Raw genomic sequence first — 25,762 nt, 5'->3', positions numbered from 1 at the left:
ACCACAAGGGGTTCTGCAATCAGTTGACATCCTGATGGCTTGAGTGAGGGCGCGCAAGGGACGACACGGAGACGTATTTTTAGTCCAACTCTACTCGGTTGTTGCCTCTGTTGTGGGGAAAAATGTTCAACTTCGGCTAATTCGTCGACCCAACGCTATTTGACGCAACTTTAAAAAGATCTACGAATTGTAGTTATGCTCTGCGTACTACGCTTCTTACTTTTACTACCAAACTAGTTTAATTGCAGGATTATTTATGCAATAGCTGCTGTGACGAAGAAATTAGCTCGCTAGCCAGCTAATCTTGTCCTCGACTCGGATTGCCACAACGTCAACGGCTATCTTGCAGCAACTGGGACGCACAACCAGGAGAAACAACACACGGAAAATATATTGTTTCTCGGACTGAATTCTTATTTGAAGAGTTGTTTAGAGTCCTTCGTCCACGGCTGGTGCTGCTCAGAGTAGCAGTCAAGCCGGGTGGAAGAGCAGTCTGCGGCGGATGGTAGCTACTTAGGCTACTAGCCACAAGGCCTTGTTGCTGAGGCGACAATGCTTGAAATAATGTCTGAGCACCAAGGTATGTAGACACTGCCTAACTGGATAGCTACATTTGTTTGTCAACTAGGCTAGTTATGAAAGTGTCATTTTAATCCTTTGTTAAATAGGATTTGTTACATACAATGTGATCTTCATCGAGTTTTAGAAATCTGGTCTGTCGATGATAAGTTGTCGACTGGGGCTTGTGCTAGTATTGGGGCTAGGCTAGCTAAACAGTAGCTACTGTAGAGGCTATATCGCAGCACTGAAGTTAGTTGGTTATGCTATCTGATAGCAGTAGCACCTCATTGCGGCAACTACCGCGCTAGACTAGCTAGGTTAGCAAGTTAAAACGCATGACGGCGATGATGTAGCTATAGTTTAGGTTAACCTTGTTTGTGTCTGTAATTTTTTATTCAAATACTCCAGTACAGTACAGCAGTATGAGGCACCACATTTATTAATGAACTAGTAAAGCATTACTGTAACGACGCTGTACTGTACAGTATCTGACAAGATAGAAAATGCGAGCTAGGTTGCTAACTAGCTCTACTACTAACGTTAATGGTAGATAAGTCCCACGCTTCTACTTAAGTATCCACTATGAAGTATCTAAACGTCTGCCCTGTCCATATAAAATGCGAATCTTCGACAGATTATAAGCGTCTGTAGTGAAAAGATTAACATCTGAGTTGGGCTCGCTTGCTAACGCTACTTTTACGTAATAGAAATAATTCACGTTGCGTTGGGTTTGCAGTTCTGCTGATGGTAGCTATACATGGATAGCCTAGTTACCTTGAACTTCTGATAGCTTACGGATAAGTACTTGTCCAGCTAGAGCTAAATGTCAAACTTTTCTGCACAGAATGGATTGGATTGTTGGCGTCGAGCTTGCTAGCTACAGTAGAGGTACTGTTTGTGCGCCATTATTTGGACAACGCTAGTTAGGGCTAGCTAGGTCCTGTACTGTAGCTAAGAAAACCTATCCGCTGAAGCCTGCTACTATTGTACTACTAGCTGACGTAGTAGTTTGCTAACTGACTAGCTACGCTTTGCACCAGAGTTTACGATAAACGCGTATGCTAACGTTAATAATAGCCGCTGTTGGGATTTGTATTTTACTCTCGTGTAGTAGCTAGTTAGCCCGATTCAATTGTTTATTAATGTTTAGAATACTTAACCACTTTTGTCACTTGCTGGTGTATTGCTAATGTTGGTTACATTGGCTTTTACGTTTACACCAGACACAAGAAAAAACATTACCATAAGCCATTCCCGGCCAGTCAGTAGACTACTAGTAACGATAGCTAGCGTCAACTACGGTGTGGGTCTGACAACGTTACCCGCTAATAATCACCTACCGTAACACATCTAGTTTGTAAAGAAATTTCATTTTTTTGTAAAAATGTACATTATTTTGTGGAAACTCACAATCTTTTCTCTCCCCTCCACAGATTCGTTATTGAAGTGCAAAACTGAGCCTCTGGTGAGTACACTTCCGGTGTAGATATCTTGTTCTTCATATAACCCCTTTTGAGCGTCAGTGCACTGGCAAGAGTTTGACATATGTGTACTTGCCTTAAAGTTTAATGTCATTTCTACCTTCAGCCTCCAGAGAGGAGAAAGAGGACTGTTGAAGACTTTAACAAGTTCTGCAACTTTGTATTGGCATATGCAGGATATATCCCCAGTCCCAAAGAGGTAGGCTGTTTACACACTCTCCTGTTTACCAAGATGTCACATAGAATCTATGTCTTAATGCTATTTCAAACGCTGTAATGTAACAAATTGAATGTGTTTTTACCCCCTTGTAGGAAAACTCATGGTCTCCGGCATCTTCCAGTTCGCCGCACAGTTCAGGGGCATCAGCAGAAGGCGGGGGTGGTTGCAGCGGAGGAGGAGGCAGCTCGATCGGGGCCAGCTGGGCTGATGGGGGCTCCGACCTGCACACCATCCACACGTTTGTTCACAAGGCTCGCGCCAACAAGGGCAAGGGCATGCGCCGCATGCATTCGGACAGCACCCTCCTGGACAAGATGCGCCTCAAAGACTCCCTGTACGAGAGCCAGGCCAGCAGCAAGGCTGAGCGCAAAAAAGACAAAAAAATGAAAAAGTTGTCCATGGGCTCGGCCGTGTCGATGGCTGGGGGCGAGAGCGGGAGTAGTGGAGGGGAGAAAAGGGCTCGCATCAAACGCAGCAAAAACCCCAAGCAGCCCAAAGCCCTGAAGAAGCTCAAGAGCTCGGCCACTCAAAGCGAGACAGACTCTGAGACGGGCCACATTCACGTCGGAGAGCGGTCAGTTCGGGAAGACCTCACTGGGCATGGCGTCTCCACGCAGGGCATGCAAGGGCTGGTCAAGATGCATGCAGAGGAGTCCACCAGGGAGGCAGAGATGAGCTCGAGTGAGGGGGAGACCTGGATCGCAGATGAAGATATCATGGTAGAGTCTGGTAAGTAACATCCTGCAAACGCGAAGTTTGACACTTTACTGTTTCACTGTCCACGGTTGTAAATTGGCACTTGCACTGTGCCGCCCAATATTTCTTTGTATATTATTTTTTCAAATGTTTTGCGATTTTATGAAGTGCACCAGTACATCTTGTTTTAATTTCCATCGAGGGGAACAATTGTGATGAACTCTTCTTCTTTTCAACACAGGTGATGATTCTTGGGACCTGATAACCTGTTACTGCGGGAAACCATTTGCAGGAAGGCCAATGATTGAATGCAACCAGTGTGGCATATGGGTTCACCTGTCCTGCGCCAAGATCAAGAAGTCCAACGTTCCTGACATCTTTTACTGCCACAAGTGCAGGGACACACGACGGTCAGGGCACAAGAAAGACCCTTGAAGAGAGGGATGTGAAGGACGACCAGGCAGCCCTGCCCTCACACACATCCCTCTCAAATGACTTTCATCCTCTCTTCTCTTTGTCCTTCCAACACCCAAGTTCTGTACTGCGATGCCTACCACTGATAAAGCCTAAACTTTCACCTGGATGGCAACATTTAGTTATGCCAGTTTCTTTTGACAATCACAAGCATTCTCATTTACTCATGGTGTTCTGTCTCTTTCTGCCTCTGTGAAAACTGGCCATGAAACATGAGAACAAAGTGAGACGGGTGATCTCCATATCAGTAAAACACAAATGTAATTGCCTCTCTTGCTCAGTATTCTTACTAAAATGAGACTGGCATACTGTTTACTGATTTGAAATGTCAACTTCACGGAAGTATCCACTCATCGTTTTCATGTTTTGTCCTACCAGAAAGTGCACGAGAAGTTAGAGAATTATTTATTTCAGCATCGATGGGCTTATCTTTGTCTGTCCAAGGAAAATTTAGTATTTTATAGTGTACATCAGATTTTGTGAAAGCCATCTCTTAAATGGTTATAAATGCCATGCTACTGCCACACCATGCATAGGTATAACTGTTTCCCCCTCATTATTGTCAGAAAAGATTATGCGTTTTGTTTTTGTCCATACATTTCTTTATTAGTGCTAGATGGGCAGCTCTTGCGATTGTTTTTGTGGCAGTTGTCACAGAAGCTTGTTTTTGATTTCTTTTGTATTTGTTATTTGTCTTTTACTAGACACTCAGTTAGTCACTGAGTCTTAGTCCCTAGTAAGTCACTCGTAGGATCATTTTTTTCCGATTCAAACAAATGGCAGATCAAATCTGAATGTTGAATCAATTCCATGTGAACGCACACAGACAGCTGTGCTAGGATGGTGCACTTTTTTTTTCTTTTAGGTGAGCCCATACCACCATCCTATTTTGGGGGGTGTAATTGGAGAGTAGAGTTGACAGTTTTTCCTCTTTCTGCTAAATGAATTTATAAGCATAAACTAACTACATTGGTGTCTGCAAGTTTGTGATGCAGCACTAATTGTGTCATTGTCAGGCTTATCTTACAATCCAGATTTCGGAGCCTGCTCACTTTGTTTTCATGGACTTTTTTTGTGTGTTTTGTTGTTTTTCATTATTGAAAGTCTTTAAATTGAAGACTAGTTTCATTGTCGTTAGCTAAATTGTAAAAAAAATATATAAAATAAGGAAAAAATACATTCTGTTGGATAGCCCAGACTTTACCATGTAGAAGTGGCTCAAAGACTTGCATGAATGGGTGTACAATTTTATTATTTTGTTCATTTGTTTTATTTTTACTTTCAGCTTTCTGAAAAGCCAGACATGCTCCCAAATCAGAGAATGAACGTAACAGGATTGTCAGGATTGACTCTAAACAGAAGTTGGCTTTTTGTGTACAGAAAATAAGTAGATGCCACCGGAGTCATGGCATTCTTTTATGTTTGGTTGGTTTTACCTTCTCATCCTTTTTTTTTTTTTGTTTGGGTGGCGGTGGAAGTAGTGTTATGTTTACTCCCCAAAAAGCAAATGCACTCTTGCCACCTCCCTCAATTATCTGTATATACCCTGTTCTTTGATGACTGTATATATGTGAAAGTGAAGAAAGAGAAAAATAGCCAAGCAAATGTTATATTTTCGGCATATGATATTGTTTTCTTTAACTGTAGCTTGAAAAATAAAAAATGTTCATTCTTGGGGACTGATGTATTGTTATTGAGTACATATATGAGAGAAAATAACAGGTCAAGCAAATCTATATTTATTTTGTGTTTTAAGTACATCCTCTAGAGGGCGAAAGACGATACATCTTGGTTGGTAAGCTGTTAAAATATCTATAAATACTGAAGTAATTTTGCAAGCTGTCAAAGGAACATTGTCCACATGTGAACAAAACAAACCATAAAAAGCAATCATGACAAGGGAGATTTGAGATGAACAAAGTTGTCAGCAGTTCTGGATAGCTTCTTCATTTCCAGTAGTCTTCGCGTGCATCCTGAGGGGGATACACGGTCTAATTGACATTCTGACAGATACGTATGTTGATCGGGACTATGACCTTTCAATCACAGGGCTAAAAAGTAAGTGTGCACATGTGTAAGAAGTTGACCATTCAACCACAACAAGTTATCTCACCTTTCTACTCATGTAGCTGGACATGAGAGTGCTGCTGCCAATAGAATCCAAAGGAGACACCCTTTTTCTGAAGTTAAGAGAAGAGACGGAACAGATCTGTTACAGTTAACATTCCACTTTCGGGGCTGGATGTTGTGATTTCTGATTAATATACGGTAATCCTGGTCAGGAGTCATGTAACAGATTTGTTCCTCTTTGCCTACCAATGTTTATATCTTATGTGTCTGTAAGAATAATCGTTCGCAATAATCGATCGCTACTTCATCAGGGCACTCCCCCTTTCTGATCTCTCACCTCTTGTCCTTGGGTTTACGACGGCGTTGGTTTTGATGCGGATGGACAGACAGGCGTTCCAGTGGGGCGTGGAAGGTGGCGGATTGAGAAGTGCCGGACAGAGTGTGGCGTCCTTCAAAATCCTGCTTTGTATCGCCGGCATCACCTGGAGAAAGGTCAGCTAAATGCGATAGCTCAGACAGGTGGGGGAAAAACTCTTGGTCCAGCCAATTAACGTCCTAACGAGAAATAAAGAATAGTATTAATATTTCAATGTATGCTGTCACTTAAATTTCCCTTGGGATTAATAAAGGAAATGTAATTTAATCGAACAATTTCCCCAACATACAACAATATAACAGGTTATACACTCATCATATACCAGAGTAAATTGACTATAGGCCTACATTGGAAAAGGTGAGTGTGGGGCTTGCATGTATTTACCCTTTTCTGTCTTAGCCTGTAAGGCAACAAAAACGCTGACAGGTGTTCCAGCATCAGGCAAAGTCCCAAGACGGGTAACACACACCCCGCAGAAAGCATCTGTAAAGATAAAGTGTTATTGTAGCCATTGATGAAGACAGTGCAACACAAGATGTACAAGTCAACAGAACATACACTAGAAGATGCAATGGAGACTCACTGTAACTTGGTAGAGATTTTGCTGTTGCTCTTGCTTGTGTCTTCTCCACCTTTGTTCTCTGTGCTGCTGGGTGATGTGTAGGGTATTTGTAGGAACAGGGCTGGGGTGGGTTTATATTTGAATGGGATGAAGATCTGTTTAGGCTATGGGTGTGTGTGTTGGAGACACTGTGGACTTCCGAGTGCCAATTACTTCTCCTACCCACATTGCCATTGTTGAACTGGGGGTGGTGTTTGTGTGTGTGTATGGAGGGGGGGGGGGGTCAAAGATTTCCTTTACACACACACTCACACATACATTAATACACACACACCCACACCACTACAAACCCCCAGCACCCACCTCCTTCCACCATGATGAGGACATGATAAGGACATTGGATGCCGTTCATCGTGTAAACACTTCAGGTTGGAGATGCATGTTGGATGGCTCTGGAGTTCGTCAATCTGTAGAATCTTTTACGCAATCTAAATACCAAGTTAGATATACACATGTATAAATTATATAGAATTGGCACAGAACCCCAACAATAATCCATACATCACATTTTTGGAAATCTCACAAATACAAGGTGCTTGACAGTAGGACATGCAGGGAAATTGATGATTAATATCAAAGAATTTGATAATAAAAATAATTTGACAGACAAATGATGCAAATGAAACAATGATGTCTTTCTCCTTTACCCCCAAATAAAAGCTACTGACCCAAAGAATACAAAACAAAGGGATATGAGTGAAGAGGGAGGGGTTGTGTGGAGTAAGGGACCGCTCGGAGCAAACGAGCGGTTGGACACGTTTCCACTTTTCCTCTTTTCCCGCCCTGTCCTAATTATTTCTATTTTTGGGACCTCTGGGGCCACCAGACCTAGAGCTAGTGCTGATAGATATCCCCTACAAAAATAAACTGACTAGCTGTCGCAGCCTCCCTCTGCAAGGGCCCTGTCAGGCCCACCCAGGAGTCTGTCAACATGGGCAGGCTAGATAGGACTAGCTGATTACCCTAATTATCAGAGATGTGTGGTACTGCCGGTCATCATGAGTGTGTGTGGCCATCTCATGGCAAAAGTCTTGTACTCTATAAACATGTTGCTTAAGTTAATGAGGCCCTCAGAGAGTTGTTTAGCAACACAGACAGCTTAGTGCCAGCGGATTGTCCATTTTTGAAGTGGCCCGCTACTTTCCAGCCAATTATGTTCCAGCAGTCCTGTTTCAACCAATCACCTTCAACTCAAGCTTTACGAAAGCGTGGAAGTTCAGACAAGAGGGGCGCTGTTCAGACAAGGGGGGCGCTGTTTCTCATCATGTTATTGCAGCTTTAAGGAGTGGCGTTTCACCGTAACTTTTAGCATGTGCGGTCATAATTGCCCCCCACTCCCCTCACCCTAATTGGCCTACAAGTAACCAAGCCAGTGTGTGTGCCAAATTTAGAACCGTGCAGTACCCATTGGTGGCTTGCGAGATGCATGGCTCCGTCTGTAGACAGTCGGCAGCCCACGCTATGCAGTATGGAAAGCCAATAGTGCCTGTTGGCGGCAAATATGATAGCCAATATTGCCAGTTGGCTCGCAAGATCCATGGCTCTATTGTGTAATACAGCTAAACATAGCACCTAATGCGTTTATATATTCAGGCTATATTTATTTGTCGCAAATCGCTAATCCAAACACCTTCACATTTAACCCTGCCAAAAGGCTACTTGGGTCCTGAGCCATACACCTGCGGATTTTTCTACTTCATACAACGTAGATAGACTAATTGCCACAGACACACACTCACACACATACAGAAATTCCTTCCATTATAGTTAGAAAGTTCGATGCAGAGTGCATAAGAAATCACAGAGCCTGTTTATAACTTCAATAAAGAGGATGTTGAGCAATAGTCCTATGTAATTAAGTTATGAGATAATTTAGAGGTGACATATTTACTAAAATAAGTGCTTAGTATCTTCAACACAGTAGCCTAATGTAGTGTAATCTCCGCTGCTCTAAAATTGATTTTGCTGGCCGATAACATAGCGTTTAAAAATGCACGTGTGTGATGATGATTGTAGTTTAAGAGCAGGAAAAGATATGTAGCACTTGGTCTACTTTATTAGATCAAGTTCAAATTATTCTATGGCTTTTCTGTGGCAGTGACAGCAGGATATTGCAATAACGTTGGTGGATTTAACTGTAGATTTATTTTCAAGCAGGAGGATTAAGACAGTAGTTAGAATACAGTAGGCTGAAATGTTAACAAACATCTCTATGATCATGAATAGAACAATTAACTATCATGCACATTAGGCGCTCGTGTGCCTTTATTTGTTTTTCATATAATTACAATTTTCTTACATGATAATAAAGTTGGGACACATATAGTTAAACTTTTTATTTTATTTTTTTTACTTTGCTTACAGTTCAGAACAGTGTAGCCTAATTGTTTGCCGTGATATTTAAATGCTTATGTGATAATAAATGACAATATCAAATCATACAAACTGTCATGATGTATTGTAGGCCTAGTTAATGCGGGAGTTTTTCTTTTTAAAATATTATCTGCCACACAAATGTGCAATTCCTTTCCATCCTACTCAAATTTATCTTGGCTGGTTTAGATGCAAGATTTCTTCCTGATGAAAAAATGATCCAAGGACTCGTACCCGAAGATAGGTCACGTGCAAAATTATCAAAAGACTCGTACCCGAAGGTTGGGAGATTTTCTGTTTCCTCTACTGAGCTGCAAAAGTCCCGATGCGCGGCCACGAGAAAATGAACTAATCACTTTCTTCTGAGACTACTCGTTACCGAGTCATACTAAAGATTCATTCAAAATTAACGAATCGTTCACAAACGAAACATCACTACCAGAGGGTGGGCAACGGAGGAAGTTAAACCTACTTTCCCGCTTGTCTGGACAGAGAAACACTATCTCACAATGTCTGCTACAGGTGAGTGTCTCTCCGCCGTTCTTCCCCTCATATATATATTAGATGTCATGGTGCATTTAATGAACATGTTAGGAACCAGGAAGCGAATTAGCTTTCTATGCCATTTGGAAACTGATTGGCAAGGATACTGGTAGTTTAGAGAAAAAAGTCAATAGCAATATATTTCTGTTTGAACTGAACATTTTTTGACCTCTTACTATTAACGCAACACAAAAGTTTTTTTTGGGAGTCAGATGACTGAGCGGTTAGGGCAGGGGTCGGCAACCCAAAATGTTGAAAGAGCCATATTGGACTAAAAACCAAAAAACAAATCTGTCTGGAGCCGCAAAAAATTAAAAGCCTTATATATGCCTTATAATGAAGGCAACACATGCTGTAAGTGTCTATAGACCAATTATTTGTTTGTAAACATATATAAACAACCTAACTGTATGATATATAAAACTGTACAAAACAGAATAAGGAATAACAGATTAAGGACACACAGTCCTCACTGTCAGTGTCAGGACAGTTATTTTCCAGTTCCTCAGTTTCTTTTGTGTTGGCACAATTACAACAATGACATAAGTCTGTGCAACACAGTCGTAGCGAAAAACAGGAACATCTGCCTGTCTCACACGCACTTTTGCAGCCGCTGCAGTGTATCACATGCAAAACACTGTCAGGGGACGAATTTCTGGTCATCCAGGTGACGTGCAAGGTCCCATCCTCTATTTGCCAACCAAATCCATCCATGTGGACAAAAAGCAGATACCTTATTGGTGTAGAACGATCACGTGTCGAACCGTGCCACCAAAATCCTATTACGCTCTGAAGAAACTAGTTCTGCATTAAAACATAGACGCATCGACAATCAACTGGAATTTTAGCGAAAAACTTTTTTTGGTAGCTAAGCACGACTCATTCTTTTTTATGAGATAAAGATTGTGTAGATGCCAGACTGTGGAGTGGGATGAAACGATAATAGGGTTCACCTTACGGCCTAGATGTCTCCGGTTAATTTTCTACCGGCCAATCAGCGAACAGAGGGAGTGGCTGAGAACGATGACGTTGATGTCGTGCGCTAGTTTGTGTTGTAGTTCCGTAATGGCGGCGGAGAAAGATGCGAGCGAAGCCATTTGGTCCATTGTAGCAACGCTGCCGAATATCCATAAGCTAAAGCCGGAGCAAGAACAAGTTTTGCTGAGTTTTGTTGGTGGCCATGATGTTGTGGCCCTCCTCCCCACGGGGTTCGGGAACAGTTTGATTTTCCAGCTACGGCAGCTAGCTCTGTCACAGTAGTGGTGAAGGAACTGGCTAAGGCGAACGCTAGCGATTGGTTATGGCAGATCAGAGTGGCTCTGGGCAGATCCAATAGTTTGGACTGTAACTTCAACAGAGTACCCGCCTACAAGGAAGTCAATGCTTGTCAATGGAGCGAGGCCAGACTCTCTGTACAAATGAAATGTACGAGAGTTTGGTTAGGACCAGGCTACTCCTTCATTGCCTGTCCAACCTAAGGGGCTAACTTTTCCATGTAAAACTATTTGTCTCCCTTTTGCTTAAGCAGTCAAACAGAACATCACCTCCCACAAGTGTCCATAGGTCATGGAAAATATAGTATTCTTCTTTTCTGTTCACCATCGGAGACCCATCCCCAAACCAGGCTCCATACCCCATGCCCCAACCAGGGCTGCGTTTCCCGAAAGCGTCGTAAGCCTAAATTGATCGTAGAATCCATCGTAGGACGAATCTTAGTTTTACGGGCCATTCCCAAAGACATCGTAGCTAAAGTGTCTCTTGAAAATTCGTAACTCTTGAAAGTGCATAGATTAGCCTACTCCTTACAAGCATGTTTGGGAAACACACGTAACAAATATCGATGGTTTCGTTTTTTGCTCGATCGTTGCTACGATCCATCATTATCGGGAAATGCAGCCCAGGCAGTTACTCCATGAGCCCCTACCATGTGCCACAGGGAGGTTATGGTGATCTAAGCCATGCCCCCCCACCTGCAGGCGTCAACATTGGTAACCAGCCCCAACCACAGCCTGAGAAGCTGCCAGGACCAGCAGGCCACGGTCCCATGCCAGATTACGGAGGTCCAAAGGTGGGTGCCCCTGGAGGCATCTCCCCTGCCCCAGCTCTGGCTCCAGCTCCAGCATCCGTTCCTGTTGGTGTGCCACCTGGGCTGGAGTACCTAACCCAGGTGACTGGTTGAGAATTCTCATAACCTGTAAAAGTCAAACACTCACCATGCAACAGGTGTTAGTTCATATTGTACACCTTCTGACTTGTACATAATCTTGTGTTGTGTTCTTTATATATTTTTTTAGGTTGACCAGATCCTTATACACCAAAAGGTCGAGCTTCTGGAGGGTGAGATTGTTAATCTGTTACTAAGACCGGTGGTGACCAGAGTCTGTGGTCATCTGGGGACAGAAGGTTTTAAAGGGTTGATGATGCATTGGCATTGCATACCCATTTGTAGCACTTGACACATTTCAGTTTTTAGGTGAATCAGCCAATTGTAAATTGAAAACCATAAACCTGCCCTTTCAATAGGTTAAAACATCAGTCTCTACATTATCATAAATATGTTTAAATGGGAGCTTTTGCCATCAAGACCATTCCATGTAAAAAAATACAAATGATTATATATACATGTGTATGTGTGTGTATATATTTAAATCAGGAGAGACCTGTGAATGAAGTAAAGATAATGTTTATTGAACAAATTATATTTGAACAGTTTATTGAACAGATGATAATTAGTCTTGACAGAAAGTCTTTTGACGCTTTGGGCGTCTGCCCAGAGGAGCAGCAATATAAATCTTCCTATGGAAAGAAGACACTGGTGGTGGCGGTGGTTGATGATTCTGCTAAAACCATAGGGTGATGAGGCAGATGGGAAGGTGAAGCTGGGGAAGCTGATGAATCCGTAAAGACTGGGTGGTGATATCTGTTATACTCTGTTGTATGGCCTAGCCACTCTAGTTTCCTCCTGACTCCTAACCTCTATTAGTCATTGCTAATCCCTTCTTCTCCTCTTTCTGATTCTCAGTAGTCCTTGGTTTTGAGACCAACAACCAGTACGAGATCAAGAACACCCTGGGCCAGCAGATTTACAAGGCCAAGGAGACAAACGACTGCTGCACCAGGAACTGCTGTGGCTCCATACGCAGCTTCGACATGAAGATCAAAGACAACATGGGCCGAGAGGTCATCCGCCTTATACGGCCCCTCCGCTGCAATTCATGCCTCTGCCCATGCTGCCTGCAAGAGGTGTGTGCTTGTGGGTTTGTGTGCGTGCGTGTGCATAATAGAGAAGACAAGGCACAGTATAGCATGTTTCTGTGTTGTGCGTGGTATAAAGTACAAACCACATTCCACTTTGCACAGTGAATTGGCCTTTGTCAGTTGAACTGTTTCCTAGACCATTTTGATCTCGCTATCACTTCACTTCGGATGGTCTTAATTGAATCTACAGCACATTCCCCATGGGCCATCGGAGCCCTCACACATGGACTGTGGTCCGCCTCCACTAATGAAAGCCCTACCCTGCTGTTGCCATGTGTGTTCGTTTTGTAATGGAAATGGTTGCTACGCTACAAAGGAGAGATTTGTTCACTCGTCCTACAGTCCTAAACAATTTAGGACTATTTTCAGCCACATGACCCATGCCCAGATATGTGCACTTGGTAATAGCTTTCAATTTGTGTGTGTATGTGCCCATTTTTGACATGTTTAGGACATATACATGTGTGTATGTACATTTTCATAATGATGTATGTGTGTTTTCTTAGCTTGAGGTGCAGGCTCCACCGGGCATCACTGTAGGCTATGTGTCACAGGTCTGGCACCCTTGGACTCCAAAGTTAACCATTCAAGGGGCCAACCAAGAGACACTGATGACATTGGAGGGGCCCTGCTTCGCCTTCAACTGCTGTGGCGAAGTCAACTTTGAGGTGAAGAAACAGGGGCCTGTATTACCAAGCAAGTTCAACATACCTGGGATACCTTTTAGTTTATAAGAACACTCTTCCTAAGTTATTGGTGTCTTATTTATGTTAATGTGATACAGAAAATACAATACAACTTTACAGCGCTGCATAGCATAAAGAACAAAAATACAAACGTTAATGTAAACATAGCAAACACCCCTTAGACAGAACTCTACATGCAGTGCTGTTTGGTGAATTAGGCCTACAATTATGACAACTGGCTCAAACATTGTGCATGTAATAACTTATGTAATGAACTAAATGTCTAAATGTTTGTGGGGTAAGACAATTTAACAGAAAACCAGTATTTATAAACTTTACAGAATGAATTAAGGTTAAACAATCAGAGGACTAAGAACAACAACCAAACAACTTACTTTTATCATGAACGCACCATTTCACTAAATTAAAGATTGCGAGCATAAAAAGAAAACTTAGTGCGGTATCAGCCTACTGCAGAAGACCAACCGTCATTTCTAATAACTCTAGCTGATAAAAGTCTGTTGACAAGCGTAGTCGGTCTCCTATTGGCTGATCCCACCAGCCTTTCTTAATGGTAATTATGCCCTTTGAAGGTTATCGGACACTGAAATTTGTGCTTTTGGTTTGTGATAAGCACATGAAAATAATACTTTTTTCATTCGAGTGATAATAAAGAAGCTGTCCTACATTCATTTGTCTCACTGTGTTGTGCTTGGAAAACTGCCACATCACCCCAAAAATAATAATAATATATACAGTATATTCATAAATGTACAGGTAGCGGTATCGGTATCGGCGAGTACCATAAAAGAAATATCGGTACTCGTACTCGGTCCTTAAAAAATTGTATTGGTGCATCCCTAATATCTATAATTCCAGAATTCTGTGTGTGTCACTGACATCTTAATCATTGACTGCATCACGGGCACTGTGCACTAGTAGCCTATGACCAATTGCAAACACGGACAAGTCTACAAGAGCCGCCATCATTAAGGCATGAGTAGATCGGACTAGTATTAATACAATTGTGTATTCAATTAAATTAATGTGTTCCTTAGGTGTATTGTTATAGTGTGTGGACTGTTTAGCCTTATTCTTTCAGCCGCACAACAGTGTTACAACTGTCTTGGGAGAAAATAAAGAACGTATATAAAACATGATTCAAATGATTTGGAAAAAAAGCAGACTTGCAAATCTTGTACGGTCAACAAGCCTTTGGTGCTTTAATCAGTCTCTGTTTTAGGAAGATATCAGTTATCCATAAAAGCTACAAAGATACTTGTTGGGGAAGACTCTAAAAACTATTTGTGCACAAGGTCACAGGATCTTCTAGAAACGATAAAGCAATTTTCCAAGAGATTTGACTGATCAGTAGGTGGTGTTTTCACACGTGTTGATATGTTATCTCAAACATAACCTGCCTGAGCAGGTTAGGTTTGCAGCATAAGTTACCATGGCGATTTACCCTGTGAAGAAGTGAACCATCGTTGTGACACTGAAAACCCAGGTTTAAACCTGAAGATACCTCACCAACCCCAAATCCTGCTTTGTAGTGTAGACCCCAAGTGTCATGTTTTTCACGAGACTCCATAAAGAAGGTTCCCAAAAAGAAAATGGACATACCAATTAACTTATTTGTATGTCTAACCCGTGTCCGTTTCGCCCACTTGTAGTTGTGGGGGAAAGATGGGGAAGAGCCAATTGGTCGAATCAGCAAGCAGTGGAGCGGTCTTCTTAAGGAGACCTTGACCGACACAGCTAACTTTGGTATCCAGTTCCCCCTCGATATGGATGTGAAGATGAAAGCCGTGCTCATGGGCACCTGCTTTCTCATTGTGAGTCCATCTGTTGTTTTTTTGGTAATTAATGTTTGTTTGAAATTATTTTAACTTTTAATTACTTAATGTTTTTGTTGCTTTTTCTTGACAGGATTTTATGTACTTTGAGAGGTCGTCGTAATACGTTTTTCTCATAACATGGGCACGTAGAAAAGAAGAGAGAGAAAGAAAGTCAATTCAATCTGTTATTCTTTGTCTGTATCAAGGCCATTTTTTCAGGATAAAATCCTGCCTGTTTCCAAAGCATTTTGTAATCTGCCGTATTGACAGTCCTGGAGTTTTTCTTTATTTATACAAAACTGGATTATTTATCTGATGATGAGCTGCAGTTTAGCCCAATGCAGACAAGTATCCCGTCCAATCATTGCATTCTGTCGAAATGCCGTCCAGTCATTAGTGTTGGTCCAAACTTAATGATTGGACATGTTTATTACATCCTGCGGATGGGATCCAGGATGTGAAGTTTATTCCAACGCAATATGTATATTGGTTTTCTGTTAAATAGTCTTGCCCCAGCATTGCCATCAAATTTTAGCCATATTTTACCTCACCAAATACTTAGTCCTATAATTACTCTAAGCTATTCCACCTCAAAGCTGACTTGTTACCGGTAACTTGAACATTAACATTTAGAAGATGGTATGTAAAACAAATGTTGGAGTGCTAGACATTGTTAAAAGACAGCTTAAAACCTACCTTTTTAGCGAAGCATTTAAGTAATTTTATCTCAGAAGGGTTTTACTACTTTTATTAGTTATATTATTGTTTTTATAGATTTTCTATTTTAATTATTACTTTTATCACTTGTATTATTGTTTTTATTGATTTTATGTAAAGCACCTTGAGCTACAATTCTTGTATGAAATGTGCTATATAAATAAAGTCTTACTTACTACTTCAAAAAAGCCAATATGTGTCAAAAAAAGCTTAAAATATGCTATTGTGTTTTTAAAAAACTCATTGTTACTTTAAAAGAAGAATACTAATTGCACACTTGAATTAACGTTTTTTGTAAGGGCACATTTAGAGAACTTTTAGGGAACGTTATGTCCCAAGATGGTCCCCTCCTACGTGGGTATGAACTGGACTGGAATGGACTGGAAAAGTGTTGGAGTCAGGTGGCTGAGCGGTCAGGTAATCGGGCTAGTAATCAGAAGGTTGCCGGTTCGATTCCAGGCTTCCGATGACGTTGTGTCCTTGGGCAACTTGCCTCGGGGGAATGTCGCTCTGGATAAGAGCGTCTGCTATGAGTAAATGTAAAAAGCACTATAGCTGATTTTGAATTGTGAGCTGACTAAGATAGCCTAACATTGGGACAGTTACATAGGCTACATTTAAAATACAACTCTAGTTGAGTCAACATCCTCTAGTGGTGGCTGAAGGTAGGCCAACAAACCTTTTCAATTTTCTTCCAATACTTGGAGATCATACAGAGAATAAAATGCATTGTTGAGGCTGATGTTTCCTAGCCTAGCCTCCTGCACTTAGAACGAAACCATTACCACACAACACCTTTACTGTTGTCTAGCTTATCTGCCAAACTGACAGGTCTGGGCCCCGTTCGTCGTAAGGGTTCAAGCTAAGTTAATCAATTGTCCCTTTAGCCCGTTAACATTAGCGAGATGAGTGAGAACAGCAAATATCGGTTCGTCAACGGCTGATCCGCATCCAAATCATGTGGTTAATTTCAATCAGGCTACACTTATGAGGGAAATTGCACGTGCACGTCCTACTTCAAAAGGCAGGAAAGGTCGATAACCAAAACCGTGATTTTCTAACGGTATGATGGCGGAAAAGACGAAAGAGAGAGCGGCGATAGGCTATCTCGCCATCCGAGCAAACTATTATAATGAGTCTCTACGAAGACAATAAGCATATTATCATGGCTAAGTCAAACACCGCCACCGCTGCCAGAGCAAGACAAGCAGCTTGGCAAAAAATTGCCGATAAGCTAAATGCGAAAGTTTTGGGGAAATGTATAAGCTCATCTTAAGTGCCTCATTACCCCAATCAATCAGATCACATTTCTTTAAATGTGCCTGCTGGCAGTAGGCTTAATGGAAATTAATAATCGAATGAGATCTTGCAAGCGAAAATAATGATCTCAACTCTTTCAGAATAAGTAGGCTAGATAAAAACAAGGCCAAAGAGTATCTAATTGATACAAATTCATAGACACTTACGAGGATATATGTAGGCTACTGAGCTTATATCATGTACTATATATGTGTATATGCATGTAGGCCTATGTGTAAATCCCTCTGATTTTATTGACTGGGACATGGGAATATGATGAATTGATTCATCAGCTGGTTAAGCGCCAAGTACACTTTTCTTACAGCAACGCATGCTGCGGCTTTGCCAATGTTTTCTGCATCGCCTATACTGTATAAAAATGTAGCCTATACCTGACGCAAAAAAACTCAAGGCTATGCAGTCTGAAGCACAGTTAAAGTTTCAAGTAGCTTTATTGTCAATTTCTTCACATGTCAAGACATAAAAAGGAATCGATATGACGTTTCCCACTCTCCCACAGTGAAACAAAAAAGCACAGGCAAAACAGATAAGACATTTCCTAAAACACAGCGTTACATATTCACATACAGCAGCATAAGCTCATATAAAGCATAAAGCTTGCTGCGGCGTGTGATATTTGCAATGTACGGCCCGAGAAGGTCTTGCAAATAACTGAGTCCTTGTCGGCTGAATCGATATCGCTCAAACAAGAACTCATCCGTGTGAAACAAAGGATCTTGGCAATCGCGAAGAACTCTATTGGTATGGAAAGCTAATCGAACTAAAATATAGCTCCTTGGTCTGGGTCTCTCAAAAAGGGAGCTGCCATGTTATTTTCCGGGGGTGTGGCAAGCTTATCCAGCTACACTAACGTTAGCCTGCTCTGGAGCAGGTTAGTGCTAATTGATATGTTACTATGGTGATTTATCGAAAGTTGCTTCCACGAACCAAAAAGAGGGGCGTTTATCTTAGCCTGGAAATTAGCTCGCTAAACCGCTTAGCGAGCTACGACGAATACCCCCCTGGTCGACACATTTTGACCATAGTTGACTCGAGGGTTGTGGAATCGACGTTTCATTTTCTCTCTACTCCAGTACTATGTAGGCTACCATACTATACAGACATAACAAACAAAAAGGTGTAGGTTACAAAAAGCTACGATAAAGAAATAATTTACAAAAAAAATATATAGCATACGGATATCGTCTACATCAGATCCTTCTAGCATCATGAAGGCATTAAAGCTCAAAATGGGGGGGAAGAAAGATTGCGAAAAGCTGAACTGGGAGGAGTCTTAGCTGCTGTCGAAGGCTTCTGTCAAGCGAACCTGCCCGGACAATCTTATTTAACTTAAAACATTTTCTAGTTGTGACATCCGCGTTGAAGTAGCCAGGTGTATCCTCTTTTCTTCAGGTAAGACATAACAAACACAATTTTGTAAACCTATATTTACTTTTGCTCGCAACTAGTCACAAACGGAAGGCTATATTGAACATTTGTTGCAAGTTGAATCAAGGGCTTTTACTCATTCGCAGCTCCAAAGAACTGTTGACATCTCTAAACGGAAAAATCCCTACTCATTCATGCAATTATTTACACACTAATTTGCATTCCCAGAATCCTTGAACGTTAAAAAATACAATTTAATTATAATGAGTGACCTGCAGGTATCCGGTGTGATACAAGACATTCTGGTTATTGTGTGGGTGACCTGAAGATCATATCCTTGATTTCATATCGGTGTAAAAACTTGTGAAATGGAATTCCATGCCTCACCTAAAATGTAGTGAGTGGAAAATGCCCATGACCCTTTCCCTAGCAGACCACACCCATAGGCTAATAAACGATTTGAGTGAGTATTTGATAAAGCCATGAAAAGCACAAACTGGTTTGACCACTTATAAAGTTGGCAAAAGGGACTATTTAAAAATGTAGAAAACTGGACTTATCCTGGCTTTCCTTTTCCTATAGCTAGACAGATAACATAGGCCATTGGGGCTATGTGATGGCTTTTTTCTATTCTCTCAACTTGGAAAATCCGATGACAAATTGTGACTGAATGTGTGAACTGGTGTGTTATTTACTTGTTCTTCCTTTTCCTTCCCTTCCCAAAAATCCCTCCCCCAATCCCTTTCCCTACTCAAATTTGCATAGCATCCACCTCCCTGAATTTCTCCTGGTCTCCATAGCAACCAAGAGGGTGGACAAGGGAGGAAGTTAAACCTACTTTCCCGCTTGTCTGGACAGAGAAACACTATCTTACAATGTCTGCTCCAGGTGAGTGTCTCTCCGCCGTCCCTCCCCTCATAAAAATATTAGATGTCATGTTGCATTTAATGAGAGCTTATCCATAATAGGAATGTATTAGCATCCACAGTGATGGATGGATTTGTTTTTTAACCAGATGTTCTATACACCTTTTTTTCTGCATTACATTCCTAGAGGCCCTCTACCTCATATACCCCAACACTGCTGACATGTTTCAAGGAATTACCCCAAAAAAGTATGCTTAGTATTCTAGAAGAACGTACTTGTGTATGTATAATACATTAAATGCACAAAGAAGTTGTCTGATGAACTTTTGGTGGCTTTTTTTGGTGTGGAAAGTCTCTATAGAGAAACCCCATCTGCTCCTTATCTGTGTTCTGTACTGTATAGTTTATGTTGGTAAATAGTTAGTTAGAAAGTAGTCGGTTAGTTTACCTAACAGGCCTGTACTTGGTAACCAGATCCTTTTTTAGGATGGTACTGCTAATGTATTTAAAAACACCCCTCATTTTTAGTAAAGCCGTGCTGAGGGGTGTTTTTAAATACATTAGCAGTACCTCCTAAATACTCACTTTTTTTCTCTCTCTGGGATTTAGATGAAAAACTTTTTATATATGTTTTTCATCTAAAGTATTTTACCTGCCAGACACATATCTACTTGAACAACAAACTCTAATTCTATCTGATAAAATGCAGCGTGTCATGCCTAAGCGGTCAAGACTCCCAAAATACATTAGCAGTCATGTTTGGAACCATTGTTGGGAAAGCCTAACACAAATTTGCCTTCTATGTCGTTTGGAAACAACGTTTCTATGAAGACTGGTTGTTTAGAGGAAAAAGTCAATAGCAATATATTTCCACTTTAGTTTGAGTTAATATTTTACTTTTCTATGTTCTATTCTGCTTTCTGTTTACGCAACACTTTATGCATACTTAAGGTAGTACAAATGCGTTGATTATTGTTCAATAGTATTGAGATTCCCACAGTGACACAGACCACAAATATTGACACTCTCTCCTTAGAAGAGCTTTTCATTCTTTTAGATTTGGCCCTCTAGCAGGTGACCGTACAGTAACATGGTCAGGGAGTTGTTGGTGTGATTCGGTATGTATGTTAGTGTTAATATGGGTGTCTAGAGGAATGTTTTAGTGTTGATCTAACCACTATCCTAATGGCAACCTCGAGTTCTTGGGTCATGTTCATACTTTCCAATGGCTGGCAAGACAACTAGGTTATTATTATAAAACCCAGAAACTATTGCTCCAAGTCCAATTGTTAGTGAATGTGTCAGACAATAATGAGAGGTGTCATCAGTGGTGTGGGAAACCCTTCTGTTTGTATTTTTGCGAGTATCCAGACATGACCACTGCCTGATGAGAATGTTGTGTCGTACTGTAGAGCAATGGCTGATGGGTACACCCTCGTCTGACCAATGTTATTTCAAGTTTCAAGACAGTTTGGCACACAAAGGCAGAAGTATTAGGTTTTCTTTCGTAAGACTGTGAGTGTGTTGAAACTCAACTTTGACCAGGATTTTATTTGATTTTATCAAGGGCATTTCTGCTTTATCGGGACAGATATATTGAAGAGAAAAAGGAAACGTGAGAGAGAGAGAGGGGAAGACATGCAGGAAATGGCTTGTGCAGGATTCAAACAATTTCCATGGAAACAGTACAGAACAGAACATCGCCTCACACAGATGTGGTGAATCCATAGGTCACTTAAAATATTCTACATTTCTGTTCACCGTAGGTTACCCATCCCCCAACCAGGCTCCATACCCCATGCCCCAACCAGGCAGTTACTCCATGAGCCCCTACCCTGTGCCACAGGGAGGTTATGGTGATCCAAGCCATGCCCCCCCGCCTGCAGGCTTCAACATGGGCTACCCGCCCCAACCACAACCTGGGCAGCCCATCATGTACCAGCCAGCAGGTCATGGTCCCATGCCAGATTACGGAGGTCCAAACATGGGTTCCCCTGGAGGCATCTCCCCTGCCCCAGCTCTGGCTCCAGCTCCAGCATCCGTTCCTGTTGGTGTGCCACCTGGGCTGGAGTACCTAACCCAGGTGACTGGTTGAGAATTCTCATAACCTGTAAAAGTCAAACACTCACCATGCAACAGGTGTTAGTTGATATTGTACACCTTCTGACTTGTACATAATCTTGTGTCATGTTCTTTATATATTTTTTTAGGTTGACCAGATCCTTATACACCAAAAGGTCGAGCTTCTGGAGGGTGAGATTGTTAATCTGTTACTAAGACCGGTGGTGACCAGAGTCTGTGGTCATCTGGGGACAGAAGGTTTTAAAGGGTTGATGATGCATTCTCATTTGTAGCACTTGACACAGTACTGTTTTTAGGAGAATCAGCCAATTTTTAAATTGAAAACCATAAACCTGCCCTTTCAGTAGGTTAAAACATCAGTCTCTACATTATCATTAATATGTTTAAATTGGAGCGTTTGCCATGAATACCATTTAAAGTAAAAATAATACAAATGATTGTGTGTTGTAAATTCTTTAGTCAAAGTCTATTGTATGACCTAGTTTGCTCCTAACTTCTGTTATTAGTCAGTTTTAATCTCTTCTTCTCATCCTCCTGATTCTCAGCATTCATTGGTTTTGAAACCAACAACCAATATGAGATCAAGAACAGCTTGGGCCAGAAGATCTACAAGGCCAAGGAGAAGAACGACTGCTGCACCAGGAACTGCTGTGGCGCCCTGCGCAGCTTCGACATGAAGATTAAAGACAACACGGACCGGGAGGTCATCCGCCTCATACGGCCCTACCGCTGCGCCTCCTGCTGGTGCCCCTGCTGCCTGCAAGAGGTGTGTGTGTGTGTGTGTGTGGGGGGGGGGTGTCTAGGTGTGTGTGTGTGTGTGCGCGAGTTACATAGAAGGGGAAAGCACAATATAGTATGATCTTGGCAGTGGTATAAAGTGGGTTGTTGTTACTGGTTAGAGGATGTTTTGCCCTGAAAAGCTGCTAAGGTGCTGGACCAGAGTCCACGTTGCACATCCCACACCACAGCCTGTTGGGATTTGAAGTCTGAATTGGCCTTTGTCAGTTTAACTGTCTCCTAGACCATTTTGATCTAGTGCCATCGCTTCCCTTGCGATGGTCTTAATTGAATCTACAGCACATTCCCCATGGGCCATCTGAGCACTCGCACACGGACTGTGGTCCGCCTCCACTAATGACGGCCGTACCCTGCTGTGGCCACGTGAAACACATTTGTTTTGTAATGGAAACAGTTGCTATGCCACAAACGAGAGACTGGTTCACTCGTCCGTGAGGTTGTGGTGTGAGTAGACTGGGAAGCTTTGTAGCCTCAGTCCTAAACTAGGACTATTTACAGCCACATGACCCATGCCCAGATATGTGCACTTGGTAATAGCTTTCTATTTGTGTGTGCGTGTGTGCACGTTTACATGTTTAAGACATGCACAATGTGCGTATGTACATGTTCATAGTGATGTTTGTGTGTTTTCTTAGCTTGAGGTGCAGGCTCCACCGGGCACCACCATAGGCTATGTGTCACAGGACTGGCACCCCTGTGTTCCCAACTTCTCCATTCAAGGGGCCAACAGGGAAACCGTGATGAAATTGGAGGGGCCCTGCTTCGCCTGCAACTGCTGCAGCGACGTCAACTTTGAGGTGAGGGTGCAGGTGTCCCTTTTCTTTTAGCAATGCTTAGACCATGTCAGGTCCCGACCATTCTGGTTTGACGTGAAATGAGACTCCATGAAGAAGCTTCCCCAAAATAAAACAGACATAACGAGGAACTTCTGGACCTGTCTAACCCATGTCCGTTTTGCTGACTCGCAGTTGAAGGGGAAAGATGGTGGCAAATCGATTGGTCGAATCAGCAAGCAGTGGAGCGGTCTTCTGAAGGAGGTCTTCACCGACACAGATAACTTTGGTATCCAGTTCCCCCTCGATATGGATGTGAAGATGAAAGCCGTGCTCATGGGAGCCTGTTTTCTCATTGTGAGTCCATCTGTCATTTTGTTGGTACTTAATGTATGTTTTAAAATTTCTTTTAGTTAACAATTATTTTACATTTTGCGTTTTTTCTTCACAGGACTTCATGTTCTTTGAGAAAGTGGGCGAAACAAACCAGCGCAATACTGTTTTCTCGTAACGTGGAGAGAGAAGGAAAGTCAATTCTTGCCCGTTTCCAAAGGATTTTGGAATTTGCCATATTGCCAGTCCTGGAGTTTTTATTTTATACCTACAAAACTGGAGTATTTGTCTGATGATGATCTGCAGTTTAGCCAAACACAGCCTTCATGCAGTCTTCTACATTTGTGTCAATGGAGAAGTCAGCAACCAGATTTTGGATGTTTTTTGTACTGGGTTTCTAGTCCTTTCTACGTAGTGTACTTGTCCATGTTTTATTGTAAGGGTTTCATATCTATTAATTACGTGTGGGGTTCACTTGACACTTAAATATTTATTCTTCAGGTAAACCAGTCACATGCATCAGAATTGTCTTGGATTGTCTGTTGAAATTTGTATCCATCATTATTCGTTCAACTATTCAAGTGTGTATATTCATCCTCATTTGTCTTCTGATGATGTGCCTCATGTCTCCCTTTATCTAATTATTCTATGATTATCTAGTTCATATATCAAAGCTATTAAAGGGTTTACATGTGCAATATTGTAGTGTCATAGCTGCCGTGTTTGTAGAATTGCTAATTACATGATGTTTATACCAGGGGCGTAGCCAGAAAAATATTTTTGGGTAGGCCTAGAAAAATATGGATAGGCATCTTTTCAGTTTTTTTTTTACTTATTTACTTTGCGATGTGCACTCTGTGCATAATTTTTCGGAGATATTTTCGTCTTTAGGTAGGCCTTAGAACAAATTGGGTAGGCCTGTGCCTACCCAGGCCTACCCGTGGCTACGCCCCTGGTTTATACACACATATATATCATCCGCCCCCAAATTGTCACCTCTAGTGTGAAGCGGTGGTGCAATAGGGAGAATAGGAAAAGATTTTGACGTGTAGGAAAATTAGGCAACTGAAAGCATTATCAAAGTACTCTTAAGAAGCTGTTAAATGTGTTTTTGGCTGCTTTACTCTGCTTTACTCTACCTCTTGGCTTGTCTTTCTTTCTGAAAGTCGCATGTTGCACATTTCTACTGAGTGCCTACCCAATGTAAACATGTAGGCGTTTTCCCAGTCTGTGAGTGCAGTATGTTCTGTGTAGGTCTACATTCTGTATGTATCTCACTGTGTGTGCCATCTTAACACCAATGCAACTGTGCTGGTCGTGCTGTTGCTCTGGAGAATGGCAATGGTCGTCTCCCTCCTCTTCTGAGGATGGGTGGACTACAAGGCAGGTTTGGAATCTAGGTCAAAAAAAGGAAGGAAAACGATAGTGACAGAGGGGCGAATGGGAAGTGAAAAGAAGGAAAAGGACCTAATAGGGCTTACATTTCAAATGAAGGAACTCCCCATTAGTCGAGGGATATGTGCTACTTTCCCTTGTTGGAGTTTAGTGAAACTAGAGAGGACATGCCGTGACATGTTTGTGGGAAACGAGTCAATGGGCTGATCAGGTCAAGAAGAGCTACATTGGTGCCTAACGGAAGAAAAGATGGTTTCAGTGTAATCTAAAGATGTTGAAAGCATAGTTTAACTGTTTAAAGCAGCGTTTGTTTAACCAAGCCTTTGTCACATGCATTTTACTTACGCTTGTCACATCAGATTTCATGGTTGTGCCTGTACTGAGGGTTTGGTTATTTTATTTCAAAAAGTAATAACTGAAATGTTTCTTTTGTTGTTTTTTTCCAGACTTTTTTTGTGTACGTTTTATTCAACCATTGCTACTGTTTTATAAGTCTATGATAAAGTTATATGTTCTCTGCTTCCATTTTAGCATGACCACTAACAAGGAAATGTCAAAGGACAACAAAAGGAAGTTGTCAGACTTGTGAAATATTTGCCTTCTCACCACTCCTGTTTGTGATATGTCGGCATTTGGATATGAGGTAATTGTTCATTACCTGCTTTGCCGTGCTAAACTTACATGTAAATGTTTGTTTATTCATACTATTAATGTCAAACATAAAGTGCCATTTAAAGATGTGTTTTGTTTTCTCGGTGGGTATAGCAGAGCCTCAGAGCGACGACTTGGGAAAGAAAGCTGTTTTCAGAAGCCCCTTCCTTCCCAGACATCTGTTTCCAATTGGAAAATGTGATCCATGCTTTAGGAGGGGTTGTCCTCTCTCCACCACCTCCAAAAAGCTCCAACCAGAGA

General features: G+C 41.7%; 3 protein-coding genes across 5 annotated transcripts; all 3 read left to right on the top strand.

The window, feature by feature from the left end:
- The first annotated feature begins 12 nt into the window (after positions 1-12).
- Positions 13-5,111, top strand: phf23b (PHD finger protein 23b). Its single transcript, XM_062449240.1, has 5 exons — positions 13-580; positions 1,995-2,026; positions 2,149-2,241; positions 2,355-2,991; positions 3,200-5,111. Exons 1-5 carry the CDS (start codon positions 553-555, stop codon positions 3,391-3,393), a joined length of 984 nt encoding a protein of 327 aa, XP_062305224.1. The 5' UTR covers positions 13-552; the 3' UTR covers positions 3,394-5,111.
- Positions 5,112-9,185: 4,074 nt separating this feature from the next.
- LOC134009636 (phospholipid scramblase 2-like) lies at positions 9,186-25,590 on the top strand. Of its 3 annotated transcripts, none has more exons than XM_062449200.1 (8): positions 18,457-18,627; positions 19,369-19,491; positions 21,236-21,552; positions 21,680-21,722; positions 22,097-22,317; positions 22,985-23,146; positions 23,318-23,479; positions 23,574-25,590. In XM_062449200.1, exons 2-8 carry the CDS (start codon positions 19,479-19,481, stop codon positions 23,631-23,633), a joined length of 978 nt encoding a protein of 325 aa, XP_062305184.1. In that variant the 5' UTR covers positions 18,457-18,627; positions 19,369-19,478; the 3' UTR covers positions 23,634-25,590. The 3 variants fall into 3 exon arrangements, with proteins under 3 accessions (XP_062305185.1, XP_062305184.1, XP_062305186.1); XM_062449202.1 differs by lacking the exon at positions 18,457-18,627 and adding an exon at positions 19,657-19,717 and having other exon boundaries at positions 19,370-19,491; XM_062449201.1 differs by lacking the exons at positions 18,457-18,627; positions 19,369-19,491 and adding an exon at positions 9,186-9,395.
- On the top strand, positions 11,314-16,102 carry LOC134009637 (phospholipid scramblase 1-like). The gene is made up of 6 exons (XM_062449203.1): positions 11,314-11,583; positions 11,711-11,753; positions 12,439-12,659; positions 13,181-13,342; positions 15,034-15,195; positions 15,290-16,102. Exons 1-6 carry the CDS (start codon positions 11,329-11,331, stop codon positions 15,317-15,319), a joined length of 873 nt encoding a protein of 290 aa, XP_062305187.1. The 5' UTR covers positions 11,314-11,328; the 3' UTR covers positions 15,320-16,102.
- Positions 25,591-25,762: the final 172 nt, after the last annotated feature.

The sequence above is a fragment of the Osmerus eperlanus genome, chromosome 23 (genome assembly GCF_963692335.1).
Source record: "Osmerus eperlanus chromosome 23, fOsmEpe2.1, whole genome shotgun sequence".
Lineage (NCBI taxonomy): Eukaryota > Metazoa > Chordata > Actinopteri > Osmeriformes > Osmeridae > Osmerus > Osmerus eperlanus.
This window is presented reverse-complemented; position numbering and strand designations above follow the sequence as displayed.